Raw genomic sequence first — 26,134 nt, 5'->3', positions numbered from 1 at the left:
TCGGTCCTTTAATATGCAAATTTATACCCATTTACAGTATGTCGTAACACATTTGCATGTGTCTCAAATTATAATTAGCTAAGGTGTTATCTAAATGGGTAATTGCAACCAAATTTGCTCGCAACAATTATTTTTTATTGTATATCATAATACCAGGTAATATTGTTTATTAATTACTGCTCATAATTATGGCCAATTCATCAAACCAATTTCCTGCTTATTTCACACATGGGTGCCCACGTTTGACAAGTTTACGATTTCATACACCTGATGATCTAAGGCTTCAGAGCAAAAGACACGCCATTCAATAAAAATAATTGAACTTGTGGACTAAGTACACTTTAACAAAAACACAAATATTAATTTAATTCAGAAATATTATACCAAGGACTTACATATACATATTTAACTCCTTGATTAAACTTAGTAACATCGCTGGAATAATATACTTTTGAAAACAAACACTCAACTCGGATCTCCGCTGAAACCTACGATATAAATGCTCACATCTGACCCTCAACTTATCTGCCGAATTTGACTTATCTATGTTTTTTTCGTTGATTTTGGTCAAAATTAGACTATTCGACTTATACTCCACATCAACTTATAGTCCGGAAAATATGTAGGCCTGATAAATAAAAATCATCTATTCAACAAAGTTTCATAAAAATCACTTGAGGCATTATGAAGTCATAGGGCAAATATGGAAAAAGCCCCCATTTTTATGAATGAAGTCCAATAACTCATAATTGAAAAATAAGAAATTTATAAAAAGGGAGCTCATATCAATCAAACGAAACAGTTCACAAGTTTCATGAAAATCGTTGCAACCACTATTGATTTATGGCCTGAATCGCTCACCTGGTTGAATTTTGCCTTTCAAGGGCAATAAATTAAACAAGAAGATATCCAAAACTTTGATAGGACTTATCATAAAGATCATTTCAGTAAATGAAGTCTAAATCTATCATAGTTTTCAAGACATTGGCTGAAAACTAAATGAAAAAAAAAAATTAAAAAAAATTGTCATTTTCCACTGTCAAGGGCAATAACTCTTATAAGGCGTCTGACAAATTATATGCCTGAAGACTTTTGTAGTCCTAAAAATAAGGATCACTTTAGCTATTGAAAGAATTTGGCTAAACCTAACAGTTTTGGAGATCTATGCGAAAAACTACTATCTGACCCCTATGTTCTACTTTTAGTAACAGTGGCCATGTTTTTCGATGGATCAAAAAACCCCACTTCAATTCTAAGCAGGATACCCCAAGAAATACTTATACCGAGTTTGTTTCAATTGGTAAAATAGTGTCAGAGGAGATATTTGAAAGAAATAATATTAAAAATGGCTAAAAAAAAAACGTCGAAAAAGGATAATAACTCCCACGTGGCTGAACAGATTAAAATGAAAATATGACCGCAGATAGATCTCATCATGCTGAAAACTCTTACCCAGTCAGGATTAGGCTTAACCTAACCATTTTGGAGATATATGCGAAAAACTATAGTCTGACCCCTATGTTCTATTTCTTGTAATGGCAGCCATGTTTTTCAATGGATAAAAAATCGACACATCATTTCTATGCAGGATACCCCAAGGAACATTCATACCAAGTCTGGTCCCAACTGGTCAAGTAGTTTCAGAGTAGAAGATTTTTGAAAGAAATAACAAACTAGAGGTTCAAGAGAGCCTGAATCGCTCATCTGGTTAACCATTTGCTTATTTGAAAAACTTGAGGAATGAGACAGGCTAAGTTAAAATCAACTAAATTGTCAAATGCAGGAAATGCTTTTCATAGCATTTTCATGACCTGAACTAGAATTTTGCTAAAGGCAACAATTTTTGAATTTTTTTCAAAAACCTGTCTTATGACCCCTAAGTTCCATTTTTAGTACAGGCAGCCATAACTATATATGGATTAAAAATCGCAAGTCATTTTGAGCACAATACACTTAAGAACTATTATGCTTATTTTCATTCAATGATCTTAAATGGTTTTAGAGAAGAAGATTTTCAAAGTTGTACATGTGAAAAAAAAACAACAAAAAAACTGTTTCAGAGGTTGTAACTCCTATACAGTATTAGTCAATGAATGGTTTTGAACATTTTGGCATAGGTCCTTCTCATGATGCTTAACAATTTTACCCAATGCCAGAAATTTGGTAAAGGCAACAGTTTCTGAGTTATTTGCAAAAAACTGCCATCTGACCCCTATGTTCTATTTTTAATAATGGCGGCCATATTTTTCATGAATCAATAATCCCAACGGTCAATTTGTGTGGGATACCCTAAGGAACATATATGTCAACTTTCATTGAATTCTGTGCAACAGATTTTTTAGAAGAAGATTTTCAAAGTTGCACATGCGAAAAATGCAAAAAAAACTGTTTCAGGGGCCGTTACTCCTGCATCAGTTGACCAATAATTTTGGCATAGGTCCATCTCATGATGCTGAACAATATTATCCATGCCAGAAATTTGCTAAAGGAAACAGTTTTTTGAGTTATTTGCAAAAAACTGCAATCTGACCCCTATGTTCTATTTTTAGTAACAGTGGCCATGTTTTTTCATGGATCAATAATCCAAATGGTCATTTTGTGCAGAACACCCTAAGGAACAATCATGCCAAGTTTAGAACCTGTCAGTCCAGTAGTTTCAGAGGAGAAGATTTTTTTAATTTGCCCACGACGACGACAGATGCCAAGTGATGGCATAAGATCACTTGGCCTTCGGCCAGGTGAGCTAAAAAAACAGCAAAAATCGTTGAAAAAGGGCAACAACTCCAATGTGGCTTAATAGATTAAAATGAAAATATGACCACAGATAGATCTCATCATGCTGAACACTTTTACCCTATGTCAGAATTTGGCTAAATCTAACCATTTTGGAGATATATGCGAACAACTATTGTCTGACCTCTATGTTCTATTTTCAGTAACGGCGGCCATGTTTTTTGACGGATCAAAAATCCCAACATCAGTTCTATGCAGGATACCCCAAGGACTATTCATACCAAGTTTGGTTCCAATTGGTCAAGTAGTTTCAGAGGAGAAGAGTTTTGAAAAATTGTGAACGACGACAGACAACGATGGACGACAGACAACGATGGACGACGACGGACGCCAAGTGATGGCAATAGCTCACATGGCCTCTGGTCAGGTGAGCTAAAAATCTGGAATTGGTAAAAATTGAAAGGGAGCTACATAAATCAGAAGAAACTATTCACCAAAGTTTCAGAAAAAAAAATTGGTGGCAGCTTATTTTAGTTAACATGCGAAGAGTGAATGACAGATGGACATCAGTATATCACATTACCTACTATCTTATAAGATGGGCATATAAAAACTGGAGCTAGTATGGAAATGGAAATGTCCTGTTCAGTGACACAGAACAACGAGTAGGGTAATTGTAGAGACCCTTTACTCATCATTTCTGTATTAAGTATAATTTTTGCAGAAATATAGACCAAAATGTTTCCATAACAACTTTGAACTTCAGATGCCTAAGGTAGAGCAACATAAAAAGTGCATTGTGTGAAGAGACCATTGCTGTCAATAACACAACAGTTTCAAAACAATAGTTCCAGCACTTTCAGGAGTAAATCTTTAAGAATCAAAGAAGACGTTCATATAATGTTTGTTAAATTCCACTCAAAAGCCGCCTATGCAAAAGTTTCCTTTTCAAATTGGTCCTTTACAATAGTTTCTTGGTAGTTAAGAAAATGTTAGAAGTTCACAAAGGCTGAATCTAACAGAAAACAACATAAATTGATTTCACAAGCTTATTTTGACCTTTTGCATCAAGGACTATTGTTAATTTCAATTTCTGTTTGTTACATGTATTTGTATTGCATCAATTATAGTCAGCGTCACATAAATAACATACTGTTAAAATTTGAATAAAAATATTTTCTACGACTTTATTGACACCTACCGTCGTTTAAATTGTCTTAAATGACTTGCTCATTCGTTTAGCCAAACGGCTTCTCCCTAAACATTGAATCGTTAAATTCCGGTCAGATTTTAATTCTAGGTGGCAATATTTACATTGTAAAAAGTCGGCCATGTTTACAGTGATCGGGTTGCTAGGAGATGTTGTTTACGTTTAAATGGTTTGTCCAAAAACCGAAGAACCCAGAATGCAATTCGGCGTTATTTCGGATATCTCGGATTTATTTTACGCGAACAACGTATAATACCGAGAAGTTGATCAAGCAGACGATTGTCACCGGAGTTCGACGGGAACTTACGCACTTCGTTTGTAAACAAATCGTCCCGTAAAAACCAACATGGCGGATATTAGTATGGGATTTTCCCGTAAGGATTTGTTACGCATGATTTAAGCTAATAGACGACTTGTTTTTGAGAAGCTGTTTGGCTAAACGAATGAGCAAGTCATTTAAGACAATTTAAACGACGGTTGGTGTCAATAAAGTCGTAGAAAATATTTTTATTCAAATTTTAACAGTATGTTATTTATGTGACGCCGAGTATAGTCATAAATAATTGTCTCATTTTTTTAATCTGGATTTTAATGGAGAACATAAATACATATTATCAATACAATTAATGTTACTTACCAAATATTTGATATGATTAAGAAGTACAAGAAATAATAATAAATTTTTTCCTTTACCCTTTACTATAAAAGGTATCCATACCTCTGACATCATCTGTAGACCTCCGTGATAGATTAGAAACACTCTGTCATTGTCATTATCAACCAATATCTTCAGTATACTGTCAATAAACCATTGTCAATACAGTTCATATGTATATGTTAAAGTATAAATATTGGTTACACACCACTAATTTAACCAATCTGCTTTTATGAATTCTGTATGATGACAACCTTTTTGTGAAATGAAAAGAAATCCCCTGTTATATTTTGCAATGAGAGTAAATTATGTAATTCTCTTTATCGATTGATGCTTAAGCTGCATGGCACTGAAGCATTAAAACCAAATGGATTGAATACTTAAAAAATACTTGCGATGATTTAGATATGAGTTAAATTTTTTGTGAATCAATTTCCAATTATTAATGTTAACTTAATTAGGCAAGTTTTGCAAGATCATTTTATTCAATCTTGGTATAGCTTTATTTCTGGTTCATCCAGAGGTGAATTCTACTCGCTTTTCAAGACATCCTTCACTATTGAAAACTACATAGTCAAATTACCAAAGTATTACAGGATTTGGATCACAAATTTCGCACTTCTATTCTCCACTTACCAATTGAAAAAGGAAGGTGGTATCACATTCCATAACCTGAGAGATTATGCTCTTTTTGCAACGAGAATGTTGGTGATGAATTCCACGTATTTTTTGTTTGTGAAAACATTGACATTAAAAATTTAAGACTAAAGTATTTGGCAAAGTATTATCATGAGTATGCAAATCGTGACAAAATGGGGGGTTAACTCTCTTTTTGCAATTTGAATATGTTGAAAAAACTTTCTGTGTTCATCAAAAAAATATCTGCTTTGCTATGATAGATTTATCACAATTTGCTCTCTGTAAGTATCTGTATTTATTTCTGTATTTATTATTTCTCATTTCTGTGTAGTTTTCTTTATGTATTACTGATTGACTTCATTTATGTATGTGTCTGAGCGTATATAATAAAATCTGACGAAATCTGCAATGTAAAATTTAAATTTTATATGAAATGCTCAGAGCTGTTTTTATACATGCAGCATTAAGTTGATATACAGCTTCCTTCAAGTTAAACTTTAAAAGTAGAAGTTCCATAACATTAAACATTTTAAATGAGCATTGAAGCTTTTAAAAAACGACATAATTAGCTGTTAGCCTTTAACATACATGATGACAAAATGAGGGTTGCTAGCTTTAACATACATGATGAGTGTAATCTAGTGGCACCTTAAGCTTACCTAATGAGGGTTTGCCAACCAGATCTTGCATCCAGAAAATTCAGGAACATTTGTAATGAGTTCTTCTTAAAAGCACTGATTGATCTAATTTCCTCTTCAGTACTATCAGAGTACTTTGATGCCATTAATTTCATCATCTTAAACAACTCATCAACAGCCTGAAAAGAAAACTGGACTTTGTAAAGAGGAATGGATAATGTTCAACAAATGAATTCTAATTTTGATTGGCACACATTTTTGCCTTTACTTGGATAACATATGTACGTAAAGCTGCTAATACATGTACATCCATAACTTTCAAACTAATGAACTGAACATGGTAATGTGGTAGCACAAAATCTACTCACTGCAGCATATTTGGTAGGATATGGGGCTATATTTGTAAAAGCCCAGTTAATATTTTGATGTAATGCTAATTGTCTAGTGAAGGATCGAGATTGTTGACAACACATCCGTAACAAGCCATAATAAGACGGTAACATAAGCCTGTTAAACATCAGCACGTCCTGGTCATCGTGATCAGCCCTGAAAAAGAAATCAGATCACTGAAATTAATTTAGTCCTACAAAGAAATGGATGCATCCTAAGTTCTAGCAAATAACAATTCCACCAAAATCTCATTTTTAAAAAGTGATAAGCAATAAATAAACTCTATTCATTCAAATTATCCAGAATTTTTGCAGTATACATTATCAACTTGACTTATTGCTAACATTTCATAGACTCATTCATCAATCTCCAGTAGATCACTTACAAAATATAGTTATAGGCTATCTGTTTACACACATTTGGATTGGAAACTATTTTCTGGATATTTTCAGGGCAATCAACGCAAGCTTGATACCAGAAATACATCAAAGCCTGAAAAACAATACATGTAATATTCAAACAACAAAATGTTTTTTTTTTCCTAATGTTTTTGGGATCTACTTTTCAACAATCAAAATTAACTCTTACATCTGAACAGAAATTGACACAATAGTAAATCTTATTGGCAATAAAATTATCGCTTTTTCTGATATAATTTCACAATGACCTTGGGTTTAACTGCTACAATGCTATGAGAAGTAACTGTTTTTGGGGTTGTGTGTGTATACTTTTTATTCATTTTTTTCTTTTTTGTTCCTTTTTTTTTTGTTTGTTTGTTTTTTTTTTCAGGTAAAGTTGAGTCTCCAGATGAGATTTACCCATCAATATCTTCATATTGCATCCTTCATGTCTACCAAGTTGACGCTGGTCAGTAGTTTTAGATATAAATGGACAGACAAATGGATCAAGAACACTACACTCTCAGCAATTCCAAGAATCAACATTAAGTTGCATGCATAGTTGTGCTATACACACACTATGAGCTGGAGTTTAAAGTTCAAACAATCACTTCCTTACTGCATACATCATTTCAAAATACATCCTTTCTGACAGAATGATTGCAAGCCATTCATGCTTCAGAACATCAACATATATACATACGTATATAGGGCGCTACTGAATATTCATCCCTATTAAAAACCAGCATTAACTTAAAAAACATCAGTTGGGATCTATTCAAAATAATACAAACCTGTTTGTTGTGATGCATTGATATTTGTGGCTCACATAATTTGGGTTGAAATAAATTCCAGAGTTCTTGGAAACATCTTCCAAACTACAAAATAATCAAGTGCTATAGAATTACCATTTAGTCCAGGGAAAGTTACACAAGTAAATGTTACATGTTCATAGCTGTTAACCCTCCCACATAAGGAAGAGACACCCACAAATTCAACTAGAAAAAAAACTGACCAAAACTCACTTGGTGAAACCCCCAGCTTCCCTCCCAGAAACCATATAGGATCCCCAATAAGTGATTAAAGCATTCAGGTGAAAAAAAAACAAAATAAGAAGTGCACAATGGCATCAAGTAGTAAAGAATCTGTGAAAGTTTCATCAAAGTCTATTCGAGATTTTTGAGGACTTACAGATTAGAACTGGGAACAGATGAAAGGACTGACAAACGGACAGACACCATGATCACTATATATTTCCCACTTTTCAATAGAGGGGTGGTAAAATGAAACATTTAGAATCTCACACATAAACTGTAAGATTTGTCAGAGGTATTGGATTAAAATTACTATATTTTTCTGTGAAAAATTTGAAATAATTAAATTTTTACCCCCAAAAATTTGCATTTATGTAAAAATCTGCCACATGAGACAGTGCCAGTTGGGAAGAATCTCACAAATGAACTGTTACAAATGTTTACAGGTATGTATGTTGATTTCATATGTGGGAAACTTAATTCTCCATGGACAGCTGAAAATTTCTACTATTCCAGATCAATCAATTGTAGTAAAATAAAAAGACAGGAAATGTGACAATTTAACTTCATATTTATATCAACTAACATTAAAATAAGAAACAATTTTAGTAGAAACCAACCATAACACCAACACAGAGATGTTAAAGACTTCGTTAAAACTGAACCTACCATAAGTTTTTCTGAGCGTGAGATCAAACAATAGGACATAACAGTAAAGTAACTAGTCAGTTTTGATGTACCATGAGCTTGAGGATCAACATACAACTTTGCTCTTGGCAACAGACTAAGGAGATGTTCATAAATCTGGAAAAATAAAAGTATAAAAATAAACTATCTATGGAATTATAGTTGGCATTATTGAACAGGTGATGTAATACTAATATGTAGGCATTCTAATGATTTGGCTGTACATTAAATACTAAAGCTAAATACAAAGCTAGCATTGGGACAGGGAAACATACAGATATGGTTCTTTGATTGCTAGACCTACTTAAAGATTAATACCATTTACCTGATGTAATACCAGCATTGCCTCTTGTGACATCTGAAACAGGAAAAGAAATTTTGGTTTAACACTGAAATTTTAATTTTAAACCTACTATACAGAAAAAATAATACAAAGAATCTTTTGTTTTTAGCTTTTTGAAGTCCTATATCATTTTTTCCTTATTTCTAAGATTATTTCATACTAGTCTTCAATTTACTTCTAAAATTTTAGGTCACTTTTCACAAGTCTTGCATTATCAGTATAGTTTGGCAGAGCCTGTTAATTTCATAATAAGAAATTATAATACAATAATTCTTATCATGAGATTCTTCATGCTTATAGCCGTTTTTGATTGGTTCAGAACGTCATTGCCAGAAAGTTCATACATGCATGAATGCCAATCAACTTGAAACCAGTATGGCGGCGGTGAAAGAGTGTGGCAACGAAATGAATGGCAAAATATAGCCGTAAGAATAGTTTATTACAAGCACATTGATTTTACCAGTCAAGTTTGTTTACAGAAAGTAATTTTCAGCTTCAGGAAAGAAACTTATAACTGAGTCTGAGTGAACCCTTAAAAACAATTTGTTATAATTTTCCTTCTTCCTTGTTGTATTTCCTTAATAATTACATTCCTGTTGAATTTTTACATCTCTTATTTTTCAGTGCCAACTATCACTTCATCCATGCCGCCTTCACTGTCGTTGTTCAGCCGATTATGTGTAAATATTCGTCCACACTCCCATATGTGTGCAAAGGAATGTGTGTGTATTGAAGCTTAAACATAAACACAGTGTATTAATATAACCGACTAAGACTCTCAGAGAGTAACTTTGACTGACGGATAGAATTATAAGGATTGAACAGCTATTTTCTGTCGTTCATACATGTATGAACGGATCTCTCCACTCCCAAACATAACATAAACGGCCTTTGGCCGCTCATTGCGTTTGTGAGCTCAGAGATCCGTTCATACATGCATGAAAACCTGAAAATAGCTTTCAATCCTATAGTATCAATATAAGAACGAACCCCTGATTCTTTGTGTGGACTGATAATACTTCTAGTTGCTCTAAAAGTCTGCCTAAAATGATTACTGGGAACCAAGGATATCAACAACATGGCACCAGCTGTAAGTAACCATTTATAGTAATCAACAAACTCATGTGTATATTTTTTCACTTAGATATTAATAGTGTAAACTGGCAATTTTTTAAGCAATTTTATTATTGTTGTTTTTGATATTTAACTTGTATCACAAAAATAAACACATAGCCACATTTTATTACTAAAAAATATTTTTTTCTTGATTACAATTGAAAATATTGTCTAATTTTAATTTAAATTAGTAAACGGAAATTCAAATTACTGATATGCACATTAAAATATTTCTTTCATATAATTTCAACAGGATATGAGACATCAGACAAGTCTATCAATGGTAGATCAACTCAACAAACATAACTTTATATCATTTATATTGCTCACCATTTCTGACTCGAGCATTATTGTTAGCTATGAGATAAGGTTCGACCCAGCTTTCACGTTGGTTCAGTATCCAATGACTAGCTAGTTTATTTCTGGTTACTTGAGATGACATCCATTCTAAACATGGTTGTGGACAACTCTTTGTTAACTAAATTAAAAAGTGATTTAAATCCGTCACAAGCTCATTTTATACAAATCTTAAAGTTGTCATTTCTGGAAAACAAGCATAAGAGGTTCAATTTGGTCCTTTGCACACCCTATCTATGATAAAACAAGCATAAGAGGTTCAATTTAGTCCTTTGCACACCCTATCTATGATAAAACAAGCATAACAGGTTCAATTTGGTCCTTTGCACACCCTATCTATGATAAAACAAGCATAAAAGGTTCAATTTAGTCCTTTGCACACCCTATCTATGATAAAACAAGCATAAAAGGTTCAATTTAGTCCTTTGCACACCCTATCTATGATAAAAACAAGCATAAAAGGTTCAATTTAGTCCTTTGCACACCCTATCTATGATAAAACAAGCATAAAAGGTTCAATTTAGCCCTTTGCACACCCTATCTATGATAAAACAAGCATATTTTTAATAAAATTTGTTTACGGATTAATCACTGCAATCTGTACAACTCACATTTTATCTTGTAATCTTGACAGTATAAGTTTAGTTACTTATAGACTATTACTTCTTAGAGCCATGCTTCATTTTACAAAGTTACACCTTTATTGATCCGCTACTGAAATGTTCTGAATTCTTATTTAAAATGTTTGTATCTTTTCTTTTATCTTTTGTGTTCAAAACAAACAAACTATCTCATCTCCAATTTATAAGACCACTATAATTTGGTTTGAATTTATTACTAATTATTATATTTAAGAATATTCATACTTACATCCCAAAATCTCTGTAAGACATACTGAGTAAAAGGAGGTAACCCTGGTGGACCTCCCCCAAACTCTACCAACATTGACATCAGTTTAAAGAAAGGTTGAGAGTGTTCTATACTTAATCTTTTTATAGCATTAAATACCATGGTTACAATCTGTGAAGAAAAATGATATAAATATAATCGTTTTAAAATTCCCATCTTCACAGTCATAAATTCATATTTATATTAAAGTGCTCTTTGAACACACATGAAGATGAACAAATATACAAGGCTTCATCAACTTACATTCAAAAATGCTTTGAGAAAGATAATATGCTTTCTCTTCTTTCAAGCCAGTTTTCACACCTCCTGACTGGTTGGTTATAAACATTTCTCTCAAAAAATAGTTTTCTGTTCTCAAATTGTGACTAGCTAAGATATCTAATGTCCTGGACTCCATCTTCAATAATCATGATGGTCTGAGGTGTTTAACTGTATTAATTCATGTACAAGAAATGTTCTTGAGTTCTCTTACTTTAAATACACCTTCTGGAGACAATTATGATGAATTGACGTGTACATACAGATTGATTTATGTTTTTAAATGAGTTAGTATGCTTGCGATGTCAACAGGTTTGTGTACTTATCTGAATCGCAATGTTTCTAATAATCATTTTTTCATGAATGTTTTTGAAGGGCTCATGATTGGGAATTCAATTACCATGGAAACACTTTACCTAAGATATCTTAAAGTATCTCGTACATCAACAAAAAATTACTAAGCATATTATACTAACTGCAACAGCAAGTTGTTCATTCCATCGACTCAGGCTAAATATCAAATTACAGGTCTGCCTCACATTGATAGCATCTCTGATTTGATTAAATAAGAATGGAAACCCCTAAAAATAAAAATACATTATGATCCTGAGGTTTTGTAAATATCATTGTTCTACATGAAGTAGCAGAACTAATAGAGGCACCTCCCCAATGTTACAACCTTGAAAATCAATAAGTTCCAAATAAATCAAAATACTAAGTACAGATCAGTAACAATCAACTGTTTGTAGGGTCTAAAAAGTCTGAAAGAGTGATACATACGGTAGCTTTGCATATCTCTTTGCAATTTCTTGACAAGGGGAAAACAATTTACTTGAAGTTGTGTGCATGTTGTGCTAGGTATACTTTGACTCATACAGGAAGTTAATATTTGACAGCAACCATAATAGCTTACTATGTATGCTCCATCAAAATGAAGCCACACATCAAATTTGTAATCAATCCATCCATTAAGAGCTGAGAAAACTGTGACTGAATTTGGATAAAAGGACCAAGTTGATTTTTTTTTTTTTGGGCATGACCCAATTTTGTACCCCTTTTACTCTAAAATGGTAAAATTCAAAACAGAAGGAAAAGATTCTGATCAACAAAAAGCTTTTTCCATCAATTCAGATGAAAACATCTATTTGCTTCATGTTAGCCCCTTAATTCGAAACAGGGTAAGGCAAAACCTCCAAAAACTACAGGTTCATCTGCTAGTTTCCAGGAACAATGTTTTAAAACTTCAAAAAGATTGGGTAAGTTTTACTCAAGTTTTTGTCAGCAAACTGAAGTTAAAGTATGCCAAACATGACACCAGTGACACCATTAAAAGATCAACAACAAAAAATTGCAGTCCTATAAAAATATAAACAGTCATAAAGTTTCTTCTATTAATTATTATTTTCAATTTAAAATGGCCATGAGCAGATGTCTTACATGAATAAAATACAAGATGTGATACCACCCTAATGACAGGACATAAAAGACAATGTTTACAGAAGTACAGACCACATCAACACCAATTTGTGCCTTGGAAAAGTCACATTAAAGTGCTTTAATGAAGAAAAAGGATCACTTGTACCTACTGAATTTCTTGTATTATTGACACTAGTGATCAAAAGACATTTATTCATTTAACTTCACTGCACTAGTGAACAAAAAAACATAAACATTTCCCACATTGTAGGAAGAAATCCAATATCTTCAATAAGGACTCTTTCAAGAACCTATTGCCATTTTATTAATATGATAACAATTTCCCAAAGTTATAACAAAGCAGTCTTTCTCCATGAAATTAAACTGTTGTCCCCTTCTCCCTAAAGGAACAGATTACATACTTCCCCCACAGTTATAGCAGCATGGTCTTTCTCCATGATACAAAGCTCTGGTCCCCTTTCCCTCAAAAAACAGGCTACATACCTTTCCCCCAGTTATAGCAGCATAGTCTTTTTCCATGATATGAAGCTGTTTGTCTTCACCTCGTGATTTCTCTACCAACATTGAGATCAGAGTGATCATTTTCTCCAGAGATAATGGTTTGTAAGTATCATCAGTAATGGTAATAACTTCGTCATCTTCATCATCTGATGGTATCTCAACCTAATTTCAGAAAATGAGACATTTTATGCTCGCTATATTTGAATTAAAATTTTAAATCTTAAATCATATAAGCCATAAAGACTTAAAGCGTTTAAGTATGCCTTTGCTTAAAAAGATTTAATGACAGGAATATACAGTACATATCTCTCCTTTTCACATAGAAAAAAAATACTGTTTACATGTAAAAGGAGTACTTTTTATATCTGTTTTGAAATATAAGAATAGATGAAAAACTTACATAATTTTCCTGAGCCTTTTGTCCCAAATAAAAGTTCACCATTGTAGAGATAGCATTTATGTGAATTAGAAAGAAACATTCTTCATCTCCCATTTTTGCAAATTCCAACAGGAAAGCAAAGTATTCAGTCAGATATTTACTGTGCGGTCGTACTCCATGCTCTAACTGAAATCAGATCAAAATTTTAACAAGAAATACTTTGAGCAAGCTCATTAAGAGAATACTCCTGCTCCAAGTGGACTTAAATCATGTAAAACAATTAAGTTATAATCTCCCCTTGCAGTCATCTATCTACATTCATGCACATGTATACACAATTGGCACCTTCCTATTATTATCTAATTAAAATATATTGAACAGTTCAGGAAATGCAATTAAAAATTGTAAAATCCTTTAGCAGGAATATCTCCCTTTGCATACATCAGACAACATTATCTTTCTTCGTGCACTGATGCCATACCTACTATAAAATTTCATCTCATTTCAATAAGGGGTTACATAGTTGTGTGAAAGAGATATGCAGAAAGATAAACAGAGGGACTTCACAATTGTTTTCTTGTTTTAATTTCGCAAAGATGTCGACCACAATATAATAAAATTGTTTTTTTCTCTAATCTTAAAAATTTTGAGCTTGTTTTTTTTGCTCTTCTCTTCAACTAAATTTTGTATTGCAGTAAAAAGAAAGAAATAGTTATCAACTTGACAAAAACTGATATACTAAATCAGGTAGACCCAGTAAACTGAGTCTTGCTGTTATCTATATTGCATAACAAGTCATCTACATACATTAGTGTTCCCATGCTATTTTGATTTGCATGTTTCAAAAAATCATTTTTGCATTTTTTTTTTTCATCTTGAACTTGTTTCCAATGAAGTGTTCCTAGTTTCTTTTTACCAGTTGAGGCAATAGATCTCCACACACCTGATCAATTGTTTTGTTAATGATAGTTTTTCTGTATCATCTATGCTACTTACAATTGAAAGCATTTTTCTAATAAATCTGGTAACACATGACTTGCTTCCCAACTCTGATACATCTATTTCACCATCTTCCCTGAAAAAAATATCAACAATCTAATTGTAATACTATACTAACTAAAAACCATCCTTCCACTTCAAATTGACTATCATATTAAACCTCTCAGTTGGATAATATCCCCTTGCATTGAAAAGTTTATCAAAATCCATAGAGCAATGTTAGAAGAGATGCACATGCAATGTTTTGACATGACCTAAGTTGATTTGTCTATCTTTGTAGGCATTAGATAACAATCATCTTCCTTGATCAACCAGTAACTTATGTAATTTATAGAAAGGTTTAGCAAAGGAGTAAGTGTAAGTGTAAGTGTTTGTAAGAATCAGGCAAAATGGGTAAAATCAGAAACATGCAAGTCAAAACCCTACCAATCTAACAATGTAATACTCAAGGATGCTTTCTCTACTTGGAAAGACCATTATTTGATCTGTGCATCACTGGCTTTGCTCAGAAATATTTCAATAGAATGTTAGAAAAATGAGGTTCTTGACAGTAATCTGACCTTGAAATGTTCACTTTCAATGCATTTCCATGAAATTGTAACTCAATGGTCCAGCATGATATGGAAAATCTTGTCTGGTCTCATTGATTCTGATGGTGCAAATAGTCAAATTACATTATCAAAATGTTTTTTTTCTACCATGCTTCACCTACTGCCTGATTCTTACAAGGACTGACACTTACAACATTTCTGAGTTTATGTTAAAACAAGTTACTATTGACTCTACTATTTCTTACTATGGCTGAAAAAAAAAGATAACACATGAATTCACTAAAAACAGTTCTTTCCTACTTTTGACTATGGCAAAAAATGATCACAGGAATCCACTAGTAAATAGCCATTTCTTACTAAGTAGGATAGATTAGTAGGACAGAATTTAAATGTAAAATAATACAGCTACTTTCAATTGTACTGAAGACTAGCGAAATAAAACTGTATACCTCCAACAAAGCAGGGGTATAAAACTATAAACGTCCAAAAAAGCAGGGGTATAAACCTGTATACCTTCAAAAAAGCAAGGATATATAACTGTATACCTCCAACAAAGCAGGGGTATGAAACTGTATACCCCAATAAAGCAGGGGTATAAAACTATATACCTCCAACAAAGCAGGGGTATATAACTGTACACCTTCAACAAAACAGAGGTATAAAACTATATACCTCCAACAAAGCAGGGGTATATAACTATACCTCCAACAAAGCAGGGGTACAAAACTGTATGAGCCTCTCTATTTCTATATGCAATAAATTCATTTGATTTAAGAAATCTGGATATTTGTAATTTTAAACCTACCCTTCAACAATAGGCACAAGGTACAGGTCCTCGTGAGATGACCTGAGCTGTGTAATCACATGTATCAACAGCCTCTGAAACATCTGTAGATAGACAAGCATCATTTAATGGTATTACTGTCATTATTAACTATTCTAACATTTACAGCACAAAACTTAATTCTCACAATCGCAAAGAAAATATGTTTTAAATACAAGTAACAAGAGGTTTCGGGAAGCCAACTCACTCACCTATGCATGTGTACTGGACAGTAGAACACAACATGACAAGTAAGCAAAAAGCAAAAAGTATTGAATGTCCAGATCAATAACCATGTAGTTTAAAATTTCGCCCCTGCAAGGGAAGTTGATCTTTGCAAATTAGCCCATCAGAAGCTTAGAGGGCATCTTTAGTCAACTTAGTTAAACAAAGCAGAATAAAAATGGACCTTCAGCAGAAGACATTCAAGTTATCATTACCAACCAAGTTTGGTTAAAATCTGAGATCATATTCAAAGAAACTGATAATGACAGTCAAAGGACATTTGAAGTGGTAATGAAATATGTTAACCTGAACCACATCTAATCCAGCAGTTTATAGCTATTTTGATTTTCATGATTTGTCATCTAATAAGGAATTCTACCACTGAAAATGAAACATGTTTCTTAAAGTTCTCCACACTTTTTTTCAAATTTATGTCTTTTTAAATTCGCATAGTTCATTATCAATTCTCAAAAATGAAATACATTGCACTGTTACAATTTTAATAAATGACTATCTTTGCTTATATTATGGCATATGATCAAAAGTAGTACCACTATTTCATCTACTATAAGTTTACATAGTTCTCTATGTAAAACTCTGCCTTGCAAAATGTGACTTCTTTACTACTGAACACGTAATCTTTTAAGGCCATATTTCGACCTGGACCTGTTTCCCATAACATAGGCTATACTGTTTGTAAAGATAGACAATTATACTATGATCTAATATGGAGTTAAGATAAAAATAACACAGTATAGTAAAGAGGGACGCCTTCTTTTCATAGAGGGAAGAATTCTACCAAGAAAGCTATCTAAACCTTTTACCTAGAATTGTATCAACAATGGTACCAATCAATTTTTCCTAACAGCTAAAAAGTACATTTTTTGGCATTAAGAAATAGGAGCCTAAAGCCTTAAATGTTTGTGTTATCATGCATGCCAACTTGTAGTGGTATTCTATGTGTACACCACCAGTCAAATATGATATAGAAAGGTTCTGGTATATCACTGGACTGTTCTACAAACCTGTCTGACCATCTGATTTGGGCATTTGATCAAAATCTGTTGAGGCCACCAATCACTATCAGCCATGTGATCCAGAAACCACTAAATAAAAGAATCATAAACTACCAAGAATTAAACAAGGATCAGACAACTTTTTTTTTATTATTATTATTAAATTTGTTTATCTTATTAGATGCACACAATCTATTATTAGTTGTTTTCTTTCTGTTTAGTAATAAGGATAGACAGAACGTCAGAATGACAGTCAAATTCCAATATACTGCCCAGATAATAATAAAAACTACACATAACTTGTATCACAATACAAACTAAGACTTAAATCGATGTTTTTTTTTGTTTTTTTTTTTTTTTTGTTTTTTTTTTTTTTTTGTTTTAAGTGTTAAGTTATTTTACTATTAAAAAAAAATTTTCAGAATCAAAGGTGTATGGGCTATAAATATGGCAAAAAATATCAACTTTGTTATAATAACATAAAACTGTTTAAAACATAATAAAATGTATAAGTTTGGGAAACTAAGTGTTTTGAGGTTTTAGTTCATTGTTATGACACCATAATTATGCCATAATTATACATCATTTAACAAAAACTGCTGAGAATTGAAAATTTTGATAGTTTTCTTGTTATGTTTTGTGTTGATTTTTTTTTCTCTCAGACATCCAGGAAATTGTGTCCACACCTGAGAAACAATTTCATATTTTCACATATAATTAACTATGTAATAATGAATGTTTTAATTAAATATGAAGTTTTTCTTTTGTGTCTGGACACCATTTGTTTGCCAGAAATGTTACCACAAAAAATACCAAATGAATAGAATATCTGAACTTTGGCAAACTTAAAGCAATATTTTTGTCCTTTTTAATGTAATAATTTTCAGAAGTCTTGTGTTTTCTCAGCGTCTCTATTAACATTTTTAACTTTTATGATTAATCTTCAGTTTATTTAAATGTCCCTTCACCTTTGTTACCATTCTATGTATTTATTTTACTATATATGTTTGTGTTCATTTAAATCAGATGTTTACACAAAATGCCAATACCATAAGTTTTACCTAGAATGAACATTATTAAAATTATCTGAATAAAAAATAAATACTTAGCTACTCAAAAGGTAAGCCCCATAAAAAGTATCTCATATTCTTAGATATTTGTTTCACAGTGACATTTTGATAACAATGAAAACCATGTATACAAAAGTTTAGATTTCCCTAATAGAAATAAAAGGTAGGTCACTATAGAACCCTGATTGTGCTTAATTAGGGTGTCAAATATTGGTTAGTTTACCTCACAAGCTCCAGGACAAGAATTAAACTGTTTGGTCAATAGTTCTATCCATTGTAACATCGTTGGCTAGAAAATAAAATTCACAATGATAACATTGACATGTTAGTTAATGAATGCTGCAAGTTCAACTGAGTACCTAAGGCACTTTAAAATGTTGAAAATACATTCAGTGTTTTTAGAACCTCTGGAAAAATTTGTGCAGAGGTCTCCCTATACCCTGTTATTCTACCAGGGATGGGGGGCATTAGTCCAGTATACATTTGCTGAAAAATAATATAAAATAAAGTTAAATCATGGCTATACAACATTTCATCATCACCATTCAACTTGGACAACCATTTTTACGACATTAACCAAATATCGCTGAAAGCAAAGCAAGTATAAAAATTAGCCACCCAGAACAAACTTTCGTTGTAACCATTCCACCAAGAATACCATGTTTCCTAAAAAAACAAATATCCTTGAAATCAGAGCAACTGGTGAAAATGGTCGCAAAATGGCAGCCATTATGAAAATGGCTGCCTTAAAAAAAAATTCAATACTGCCAGTCAACTCAGAGTATCATGTTATCCTAGGAGTAGCTTTCATCTTCATTATTCTTCTATAGTTGAGGAAAAAATAGCAAAAAATAAGCATTTTGACCCTTATACTCTACTTTAAGTAACAACAGCCTTGTTTTTCGACCGATGAAAAATTTAAAATTATCAGTTTGTGCAAATACCCGAAAAGCAATTTTTCCAACATTTATTAAATTTTGTCGCATGGTTTAAGAGAAAAACATTTTCAAAGTTGTACATGCGAAAATGACTCCAAAAAAATCTGTTTCAGGAGCCATAACTCCTACATCTGATGACGACAAATCATTTTGGAAATTTCTTCATAGGTCTGTCTTCTGATGACAAGGGTGCACTATACAATTACTTTAAGGTGCGCACTGTTTCGCACACCAAGTTACCCCAGTCAAATTTTGTAAAACTTAAAATTAAAAATTGAAACATAGTATTTGGCTATTAGTTTTGGAAAGGCACTCCTGATGTGTACTAAAACTCAGTAATATTTTTTTCAGTATGTTACCATGGCTACTGGATTTTATAAGAATAATCACTAAATTACTTATAAATGACTTGAACCTCCACACACCAAGGATTTAAAAAATATGCACTTTTTTTATGACAAAACATTAGAAATTTCTGTGTGGAGTGCCTCAAAACAGCTTTATTTCAACAAAATGAGACCAAATTTTCAGAAATGACCTAAATGTATTGTACTACCTGAACTGTATAAGAAACAATCTTACCAAGTTTCATTTGATTCTGCAGAACATTTTCAGAGAAGAATATTTTTCCCAATAGCCAAAAATGTCTTAAAGGGTAATAACTCAAACATCAGCTGACAGATTTTCAAGAAAATAGATACACAGGTAGCTCTTATCATGCTTAACACTTCAACCCTACCAGAATTGATTTTTTGAGATATTTGCAAACAGAACTGTTGTTTGGCACCTATGTTCTATTTTTGGTAAAAACTGCAATGTTTTTTTTGATGGATTAAAAATCAAACATTTACTTAGTGCAAGATACCTTAAGGAACAACCATACCAAGTTTGACTGAATTCTGTGTAGTAGTTTCTGAGGAGAAGATTTTTGAAAGACATATCATCAAAACCAGCAAAAAAAATTTTCCAAAAAGAGCAATAACTCCAACATGGGTCAACAGATTTTCACCAAAATTTGACCGCAGATAGATCACATCATGAAGAACACTTTTACCCCATGTCAGAATTTGATCAAACTTTTGTAGATATATACGAAAAACTGCTGTCTGACCCATATGTTCTATTTTTAGTTATGGTGGCCATGTTTTTTGAGAGATCAAAAATCGAAGCATATTTTTTGTGTAAGATACCCTAAGTAACAATAAATTAATGCTAAGTTTCATCCAAATTCATTTAGTAGTTTCAGACGAGAAGATGTTTGAAAAGTGTTAATGACGACGTCGTACACCAATTGATGGCAATAGCTCACCTGGCCTATGGCCAGGTGAGTTAAAAAGGAAGTCAAAATTTTAAGCACAGAGACATTTAAGTCCTTAAAATGCGTTAATCATAGTGTGGTATGATGACGTACATATATCACACCTTCCCAACTAGATATGGGAACATATCACATAACTAGTTAAAGAGTATATAGATGAACGCACAGACCAACATAAAGTCCATTGGGAAGAGATGATCAAGAAATTTTGTACAGTAATCCCTCTCTTATGTGGCCACCCATACTGCAATCGATTACTGGCCACCTAAGAAAATTGCATCTCTTGAGAGGTTAGGCCAATTTCAGAGTTTCATTGTATATTGTCACTGTTTGCCTCTGTTACATGTGCATTGTTATGTACCAGAACAAAAATTATCTGGAGTTTTATTTCATATGTGTTATGTATATGTAATGTATTTTTATAAAGCAAAGTAGCAATTAACTACTGAGTAAATTATTTGTCAATTTACTATATTTTTCTGACCAAAAGTAGTCAATTCGGACTTTTGTTTTGCAGACCTTTGAACTTTAGAACTCATTGTTTTACTGACCTGAGCTTACGTAGTTAAATTATTTCATAACAATCATTCCTAATTTGGGAGTAAACTGCAAGAAAACAAAAGCTGTCAATCAAACCGGGAATTGACAAATATAATTGATCTGTGCTGCTATCAATTTTATGAATGAATATGACTATGTTATATAAAACCTATGCTTATCGGAATACACTACTTTAAAACCATCAGAACATATAAAAAAAACTATAAAAGATTCTTTACTGGTAAAGCATTCTCAACTCAAGCATTCCCAAGTTATTGGTCCTTTAATATGCAATTTTATGCTCACATGGCACAAACTAAAATAAATTCAAAGTGTGACCTAAATGGCTAATTTCAAAAAGATCAAAAAGGTAACAATTCTTGTTTGTAATTCAAAAATACCTGGTCATGTTTTTATTATGAACTAACAGTAGTAATTATGACTGATTCACCAGACTAATTTCACACTTGGGTGCCCATGCCTGACATGTTTACAATTTCATATACCTGATCTAAGGACTTCAGAGTAATTGACAATTAATTAAATAACTTTACAGAAAATATACCAGGGAAAAACACTCAACTTGACCTCTGCTGACACCTATAGTTTATATACCAACGATGAATGTAGCTGGATACAAGAGGCTAGATTTTTATTTTTCATTCAAAGTTGTGACCCCTGGTTGCTTCAGAGGGTAGGCCATTGATAAGGAGTCAATTCGCACTATACATGTAGGTCACATAAGACAGGTGGCCTTTAGTCAGGGGGAGGCCGTTTCAGGGAAGGACTACTGTACAACATAGACTATCAGGGAACTTTTCAAGCTGAAGGAGTATTTTTTCTGTTTCTCTTACAGTTTTGCCTGTAACAAATTGGATTTGGAAAATCTACTTGTGTTCTAAAATTAGGAATGGGAGACACATTTTTACTCTAACTTTTTATAGCAGATACCCAAATGATCCTCAAGACTAAATTCAGTTACAATCAATTCAGTGGTATTTCAAAACAAAGGTTTAAGGTGACATCCAGGTAACAAAAAAGTGATGAGAGGTTTCAGTATATTTGTCTGATAAAAGTGTCACTAACAATAATGATTCTTGTGACTAGGAAACTCTCATTCCAAACTCTAAAGACACTCTAGAAAATCCCCAAACCACAAACCCTGAATAGTTCCTAAAAACTTTGATATCAAACTTGACCTGTATTTTTTCATGTGAATCATTGTCTTAATAAGTTTCTAATAAGGGGTACTTCAGTAACATTATACATGTTTTACCCAAATGGACTCCTCTTGTGCAAAAATACAAAAATCATCACTGTAAATCACACAGGTTAACTGTTTATATATAAATCCTACCTTTTCCTTGGCATGTATGAGAGTCTCAAGAACAAATGAAGTACTAAGTTGAGCAGCATTAAGTGCAACCAGATTTTCTGGATCCTTCGGTAGTGTTGTTGGAATATACCCACATATTTGCCACATGAAACTTTAAATCAAAACAAAATTATTGCAACACACATTATAAAAAGCCAGCAAATACATCTGAATGAAATGAAAACAGTATACGTAATGTAAAACTTTAAACTGTACAGTAAAAAGTTGAGAACACAAACAGTGATTGATAAGACTTTAAAGACATTTTTTAACATAAATTCACCTTGAAGAAATTCTATTAATACTTACCCAAAGTACGTGTGATCCAGAATATTTTTGTCTTGTAAAAACTGAGTATTGTCCTGCCAGATCCACTGTAAAGACAACAATTAACAATGGTTTTACAGAAATCAGTAGGACCAGTCACAGATACAAACAGACAAATATTAGTATTCAGCCAAAATAATCTCAGGTTAAAAAAGAAGATTTGTAACCAATGCTCAGTAAATTGACACCCCCCTCCCCCATTCCATAACATGTAACACCTTTTCACTTCCAAATTGATTTGGATCAAAATCTAAAATATGAGGTGCACGATGGGAAAATGGAGTAAAGAATCTGTGAAACTTTCATTCAATTCCATTCAGTGATGAAGAAATGACTTTAAAAAGCCAACAAAAAAGCAGAAGTTAACACACAGCGAAAAAAGAAACTTCTGTTTAATAGCTGAAGAAAATCAGGTCTGGTGATGTTGAAGGAGTAATGAATAAGAGATGGGTACCCCTGTATGTAAAAGAATGAAGTGCTATCCCTGGATAACTACAAGTACTGGAAGCAAACTCACGAAAAAGACAATACCCTGGCTAAAAATGACATGTATCAAGTTAAATAAAGTTAAATAATCTGCCCTTGCTGTCCCCTAGACATTCATTATCTTCATTCATGCACCTCTATTCATCTTAATCTTCCTATAAAATTTAATTAAATCAAATGGTGGGTTAGGCAGATTTAAATTTACAAGATTTTAACATGAAAAACCTGAAAGTTGGGTTTTCTCTATCTTTATAAAAGGTATCAGACAATGATTATCTTCCTTTATGTCATAAGCTGTATTTTCCAAATGCTTTAAGTCAATGAAAAAATTCATACAGTATTCCTGTGGCATCTTGAAATTTGAGCTACAGGAAACCATAGTTAATTTGTCTTCTTTTTTTTTTAATATTTATATTGGAAAAAGCAAAATTACCACAAACAAAATAAATGGGACAGCACACCAAAAACTAAAAATATGTGAGCAGCAACATTTTGACCTCATAAATTCCACCCACCTCTTCCAATTCTTTGGTCAGTTCAAAATTGAACTTAGGTTGATCTACAGATGTTTCTACTGGGTCTGGCTTTTTTTCAACATCTTCCGGTTTTGGTGTGCATCTCTCATAAAACAACATATATGCACTGTTTGTCTAAAAGAAATAGACATGGTGAACTTAAGGTTTTATTTACAGGACTTACAGGAAATCTTCAAAATATAAAATGAAAGTTGATTTCTATATAGTGACCCAAATACATGTATAAATTATAAAAAAAACTGTAAGAAAGGCTCACGAAAGGATAACACCACTCCAAAACCAGAAATCATATGGTCAATCTATAAATGAAGCAGTAAATCAGATACCGGTAGTTGATGTTGCTTGAGTCTGAAATCTACTTCCACCATATGGCATCCCTATACAAAACTTTTCTCAAAATGTAAAGAGGCTGTGATAAGTAGTTGCAGAGTTAACTCTAAAGAAATTTTGTATTGGAATCTTATTTTTAATCCAGCAGATGAAAATGTAATGAAAAAAAAAGTATGCATGGGCAAATGGATGAGCAGATGGATGCTTTCAAAGCAGAGGATAGAAACTACTATATTATGGCTAGAACAACTATAGTCGGCGTCACATAAATAACATACTGTTAAAATTTGAATAAAAATATTTTCTACGACTTTATTGACACCTACCGTCGTTTAAATTGTCTTAAATGACTTGCTCATTCGTTTAGCCAAACGGCTTCTCCCTAAACATTGAATCGTTAAATTCCGGTCAGATTTTAATTCTAGGTGGCAATATTTACATTGTAAAAAGTCGGCCATGTTTACAGTGATCGGGTTGCTAGGAGATGTTGTTTACGTTTAAATGGTTTGTCCAAAAACCGAAGAACCCAGAATGCAATTCGGCGTTATTTCGGATATCTCGGATTTATTTTACGCGAACAACGTATAATACCGAGAAGTTGATCAAGCAGACGATTGTCACCGGAGTTCGACGGGAACTTACGCACTTCGTTTGTAAACAAATCGTCCCGTAAAAACCAACATGGCGGATATTAGTATGGGATTTTCCCGTAAGGATTTGTTACGCATGATTTAAGCTAATAAGCGACTTGTTTTTGAGAAGCTGTTTGGCTAAACGAATGAGCAAGTCATTTAAGACAATTTAAACGAAGGTTGGTGTCAATAAAGTCGTAGAAAATATTTTTATTCAAATTTTAACAGTATGTTATTTATGTGACGCCGAGTATAATTAGCATACCTTTTCAAATGAAAAATCCATAAACTTGTCTGTCACAGAGTCATAAGTTTTACTCTAAAATGATAAAAAGATATAAATTATTCTCCAAAATGAATGAACAAAGAAAATTTCCAAAAGAAATGGATCCTTTAAATTTATTTAAACAGTGTTTTATATATACACACCATGAAGGTCTTCATCTATCTATGTTGAACAGAATAATAAACTATAAAATGTACAATATAACTAATGTTATTCATACAATAAAATCATACAACCCATTTTTTTATTGATAAGGTGAACTAAAGGTGATGATTGACTTGTATTATGCTATATTGATATAGGAAAGTTCAAAAGGAAAATAGTTTACAGGATTATGTCAACCTAAAATGACTTCAAATTACAACAAAAGGAGAATTTTAATTAGACCAATACATACTGTCATTTCCCCACCAAAACATTCTTGTGCTATCTGACTAGGATCAAATGACTTTACTTCAGCATCATTGAACAGATACCTGAAAATACATTTATAAATAAAACATTGAATTTGAGTTTTACATCATAAGAGCTGACTTCTAAAACCATGTAGTATCCCCAAAGCTATCCTGACAGTGGTTTTCCGCTTCTTATTTGGGGTCCAAATTTTAGCCCCTTCCAAAAGAAAAATATGCCCTAAATTTCCACAGTTCCAAATCTTAAACAGGGTCTGTAGATTTGTATAAAATGGAGATTACTGAAATACACAAAATCCTCTCTTTACTATGTCATACAGAGGTCACCCCTTGGACTAGAATACAATGAAAACTGTTATGGTCCTCATCAACGGTTTTAATGAGAAATTATTTTTCAAATACTGTACAAAAGTCCTTACCCTCATGTTTAAAGATCATTTACTAAAATTTCTAATTCATGGTCTTTTCCCCAATTGCATAGGCCCCTAGCCTTTTTCCAAAAACAGTAGAAAAATTACTTTCAATAAAAAGCATTTCTTTAAAATTTTACACATAACAGAGCTAAAAAGAGCAAAGAAAAATATT

General features: G+C 32.5%; 1 protein-coding gene across 3 annotated transcripts in view; it reads right to left on the bottom strand.

Annotated features, from left to right (window-relative positions):
• LOC148623649 (ubiquitin carboxyl-terminal hydrolase 34-like) overlaps nucleotides 1-26,134 on the bottom strand; it is a 105,319-nt gene that overhangs the window by 21,161 nt on the left and 58,024 nt on the right. For all 3 annotated transcript variants that reach the window (XR_015919468.1, XM_088565624.1, XM_088565625.1), the window contains exons 47-68: nucleotides 25,534-25,612; nucleotides 25,116-25,169; nucleotides 23,868-24,002; nucleotides 22,849-22,913; nucleotides 22,522-22,651; nucleotides 18,592-18,657; nucleotides 17,308-17,388; nucleotides 16,040-16,122; nucleotides 14,681-14,759; nucleotides 13,706-13,870; nucleotides 13,288-13,467; nucleotides 11,844-11,948; nucleotides 11,071-11,220; nucleotides 10,174-10,321; nucleotides 9,718-9,815; nucleotides 8,710-8,742; nucleotides 8,367-8,501; nucleotides 7,458-7,541; nucleotides 6,651-6,757; nucleotides 6,244-6,421; nucleotides 5,897-6,054; nucleotides 4,662-4,740 (exon numbers count right to left, since the gene is read on the bottom strand). Coding sequence is in view for 2 of the 3 variants with exons in the window: in XM_088565624.1 (XP_088421750.1) it covers nucleotides 4,662-4,740; nucleotides 5,897-6,054; nucleotides 6,244-6,421; nucleotides 6,651-6,757; nucleotides 7,458-7,541; nucleotides 8,367-8,501; nucleotides 8,710-8,742; nucleotides 9,718-9,815; nucleotides 10,174-10,321; nucleotides 11,071-11,220; nucleotides 11,844-11,948; nucleotides 13,288-13,467; nucleotides 13,706-13,870; nucleotides 14,681-14,759; nucleotides 16,040-16,122; nucleotides 17,308-17,388; nucleotides 18,592-18,657; nucleotides 22,522-22,651; nucleotides 22,849-22,913; nucleotides 23,868-24,002; nucleotides 25,116-25,169; nucleotides 25,534-25,612 (2,392 nt within the window). In the remaining variant the exon portion in view is untranslated. The remainder of the gene's footprint in view (nucleotides 1-4,661; nucleotides 4,741-5,896; nucleotides 6,055-6,243; nucleotides 6,422-6,650; nucleotides 6,758-7,457; nucleotides 7,542-8,366; nucleotides 8,502-8,709; nucleotides 8,743-9,717; nucleotides 9,816-10,173; nucleotides 10,322-11,070; nucleotides 11,221-11,843; nucleotides 11,949-13,287; nucleotides 13,468-13,705; nucleotides 13,871-14,680; nucleotides 14,760-16,039; nucleotides 16,123-17,307; nucleotides 17,389-18,591; nucleotides 18,658-22,521; nucleotides 22,652-22,848; nucleotides 22,914-23,867; nucleotides 24,003-25,115; nucleotides 25,170-25,533; nucleotides 25,613-26,134) is intronic.

Source organism: Perna viridis, chromosome 2 (genome assembly GCF_037379345.1).
Source record: "Perna viridis isolate PV_CMFRI_1.1 ecotype Kerala chromosome 2, ASM3737934v1, whole genome shotgun sequence".
NCBI lineage: Eukaryota > Metazoa > Mollusca > Bivalvia > Mytilida > Mytilidae > Perna > Perna viridis.
Note: the sequence above shows the minus strand (reverse complement) of the source record. Positions and strands in the feature narration are given on the sequence as shown.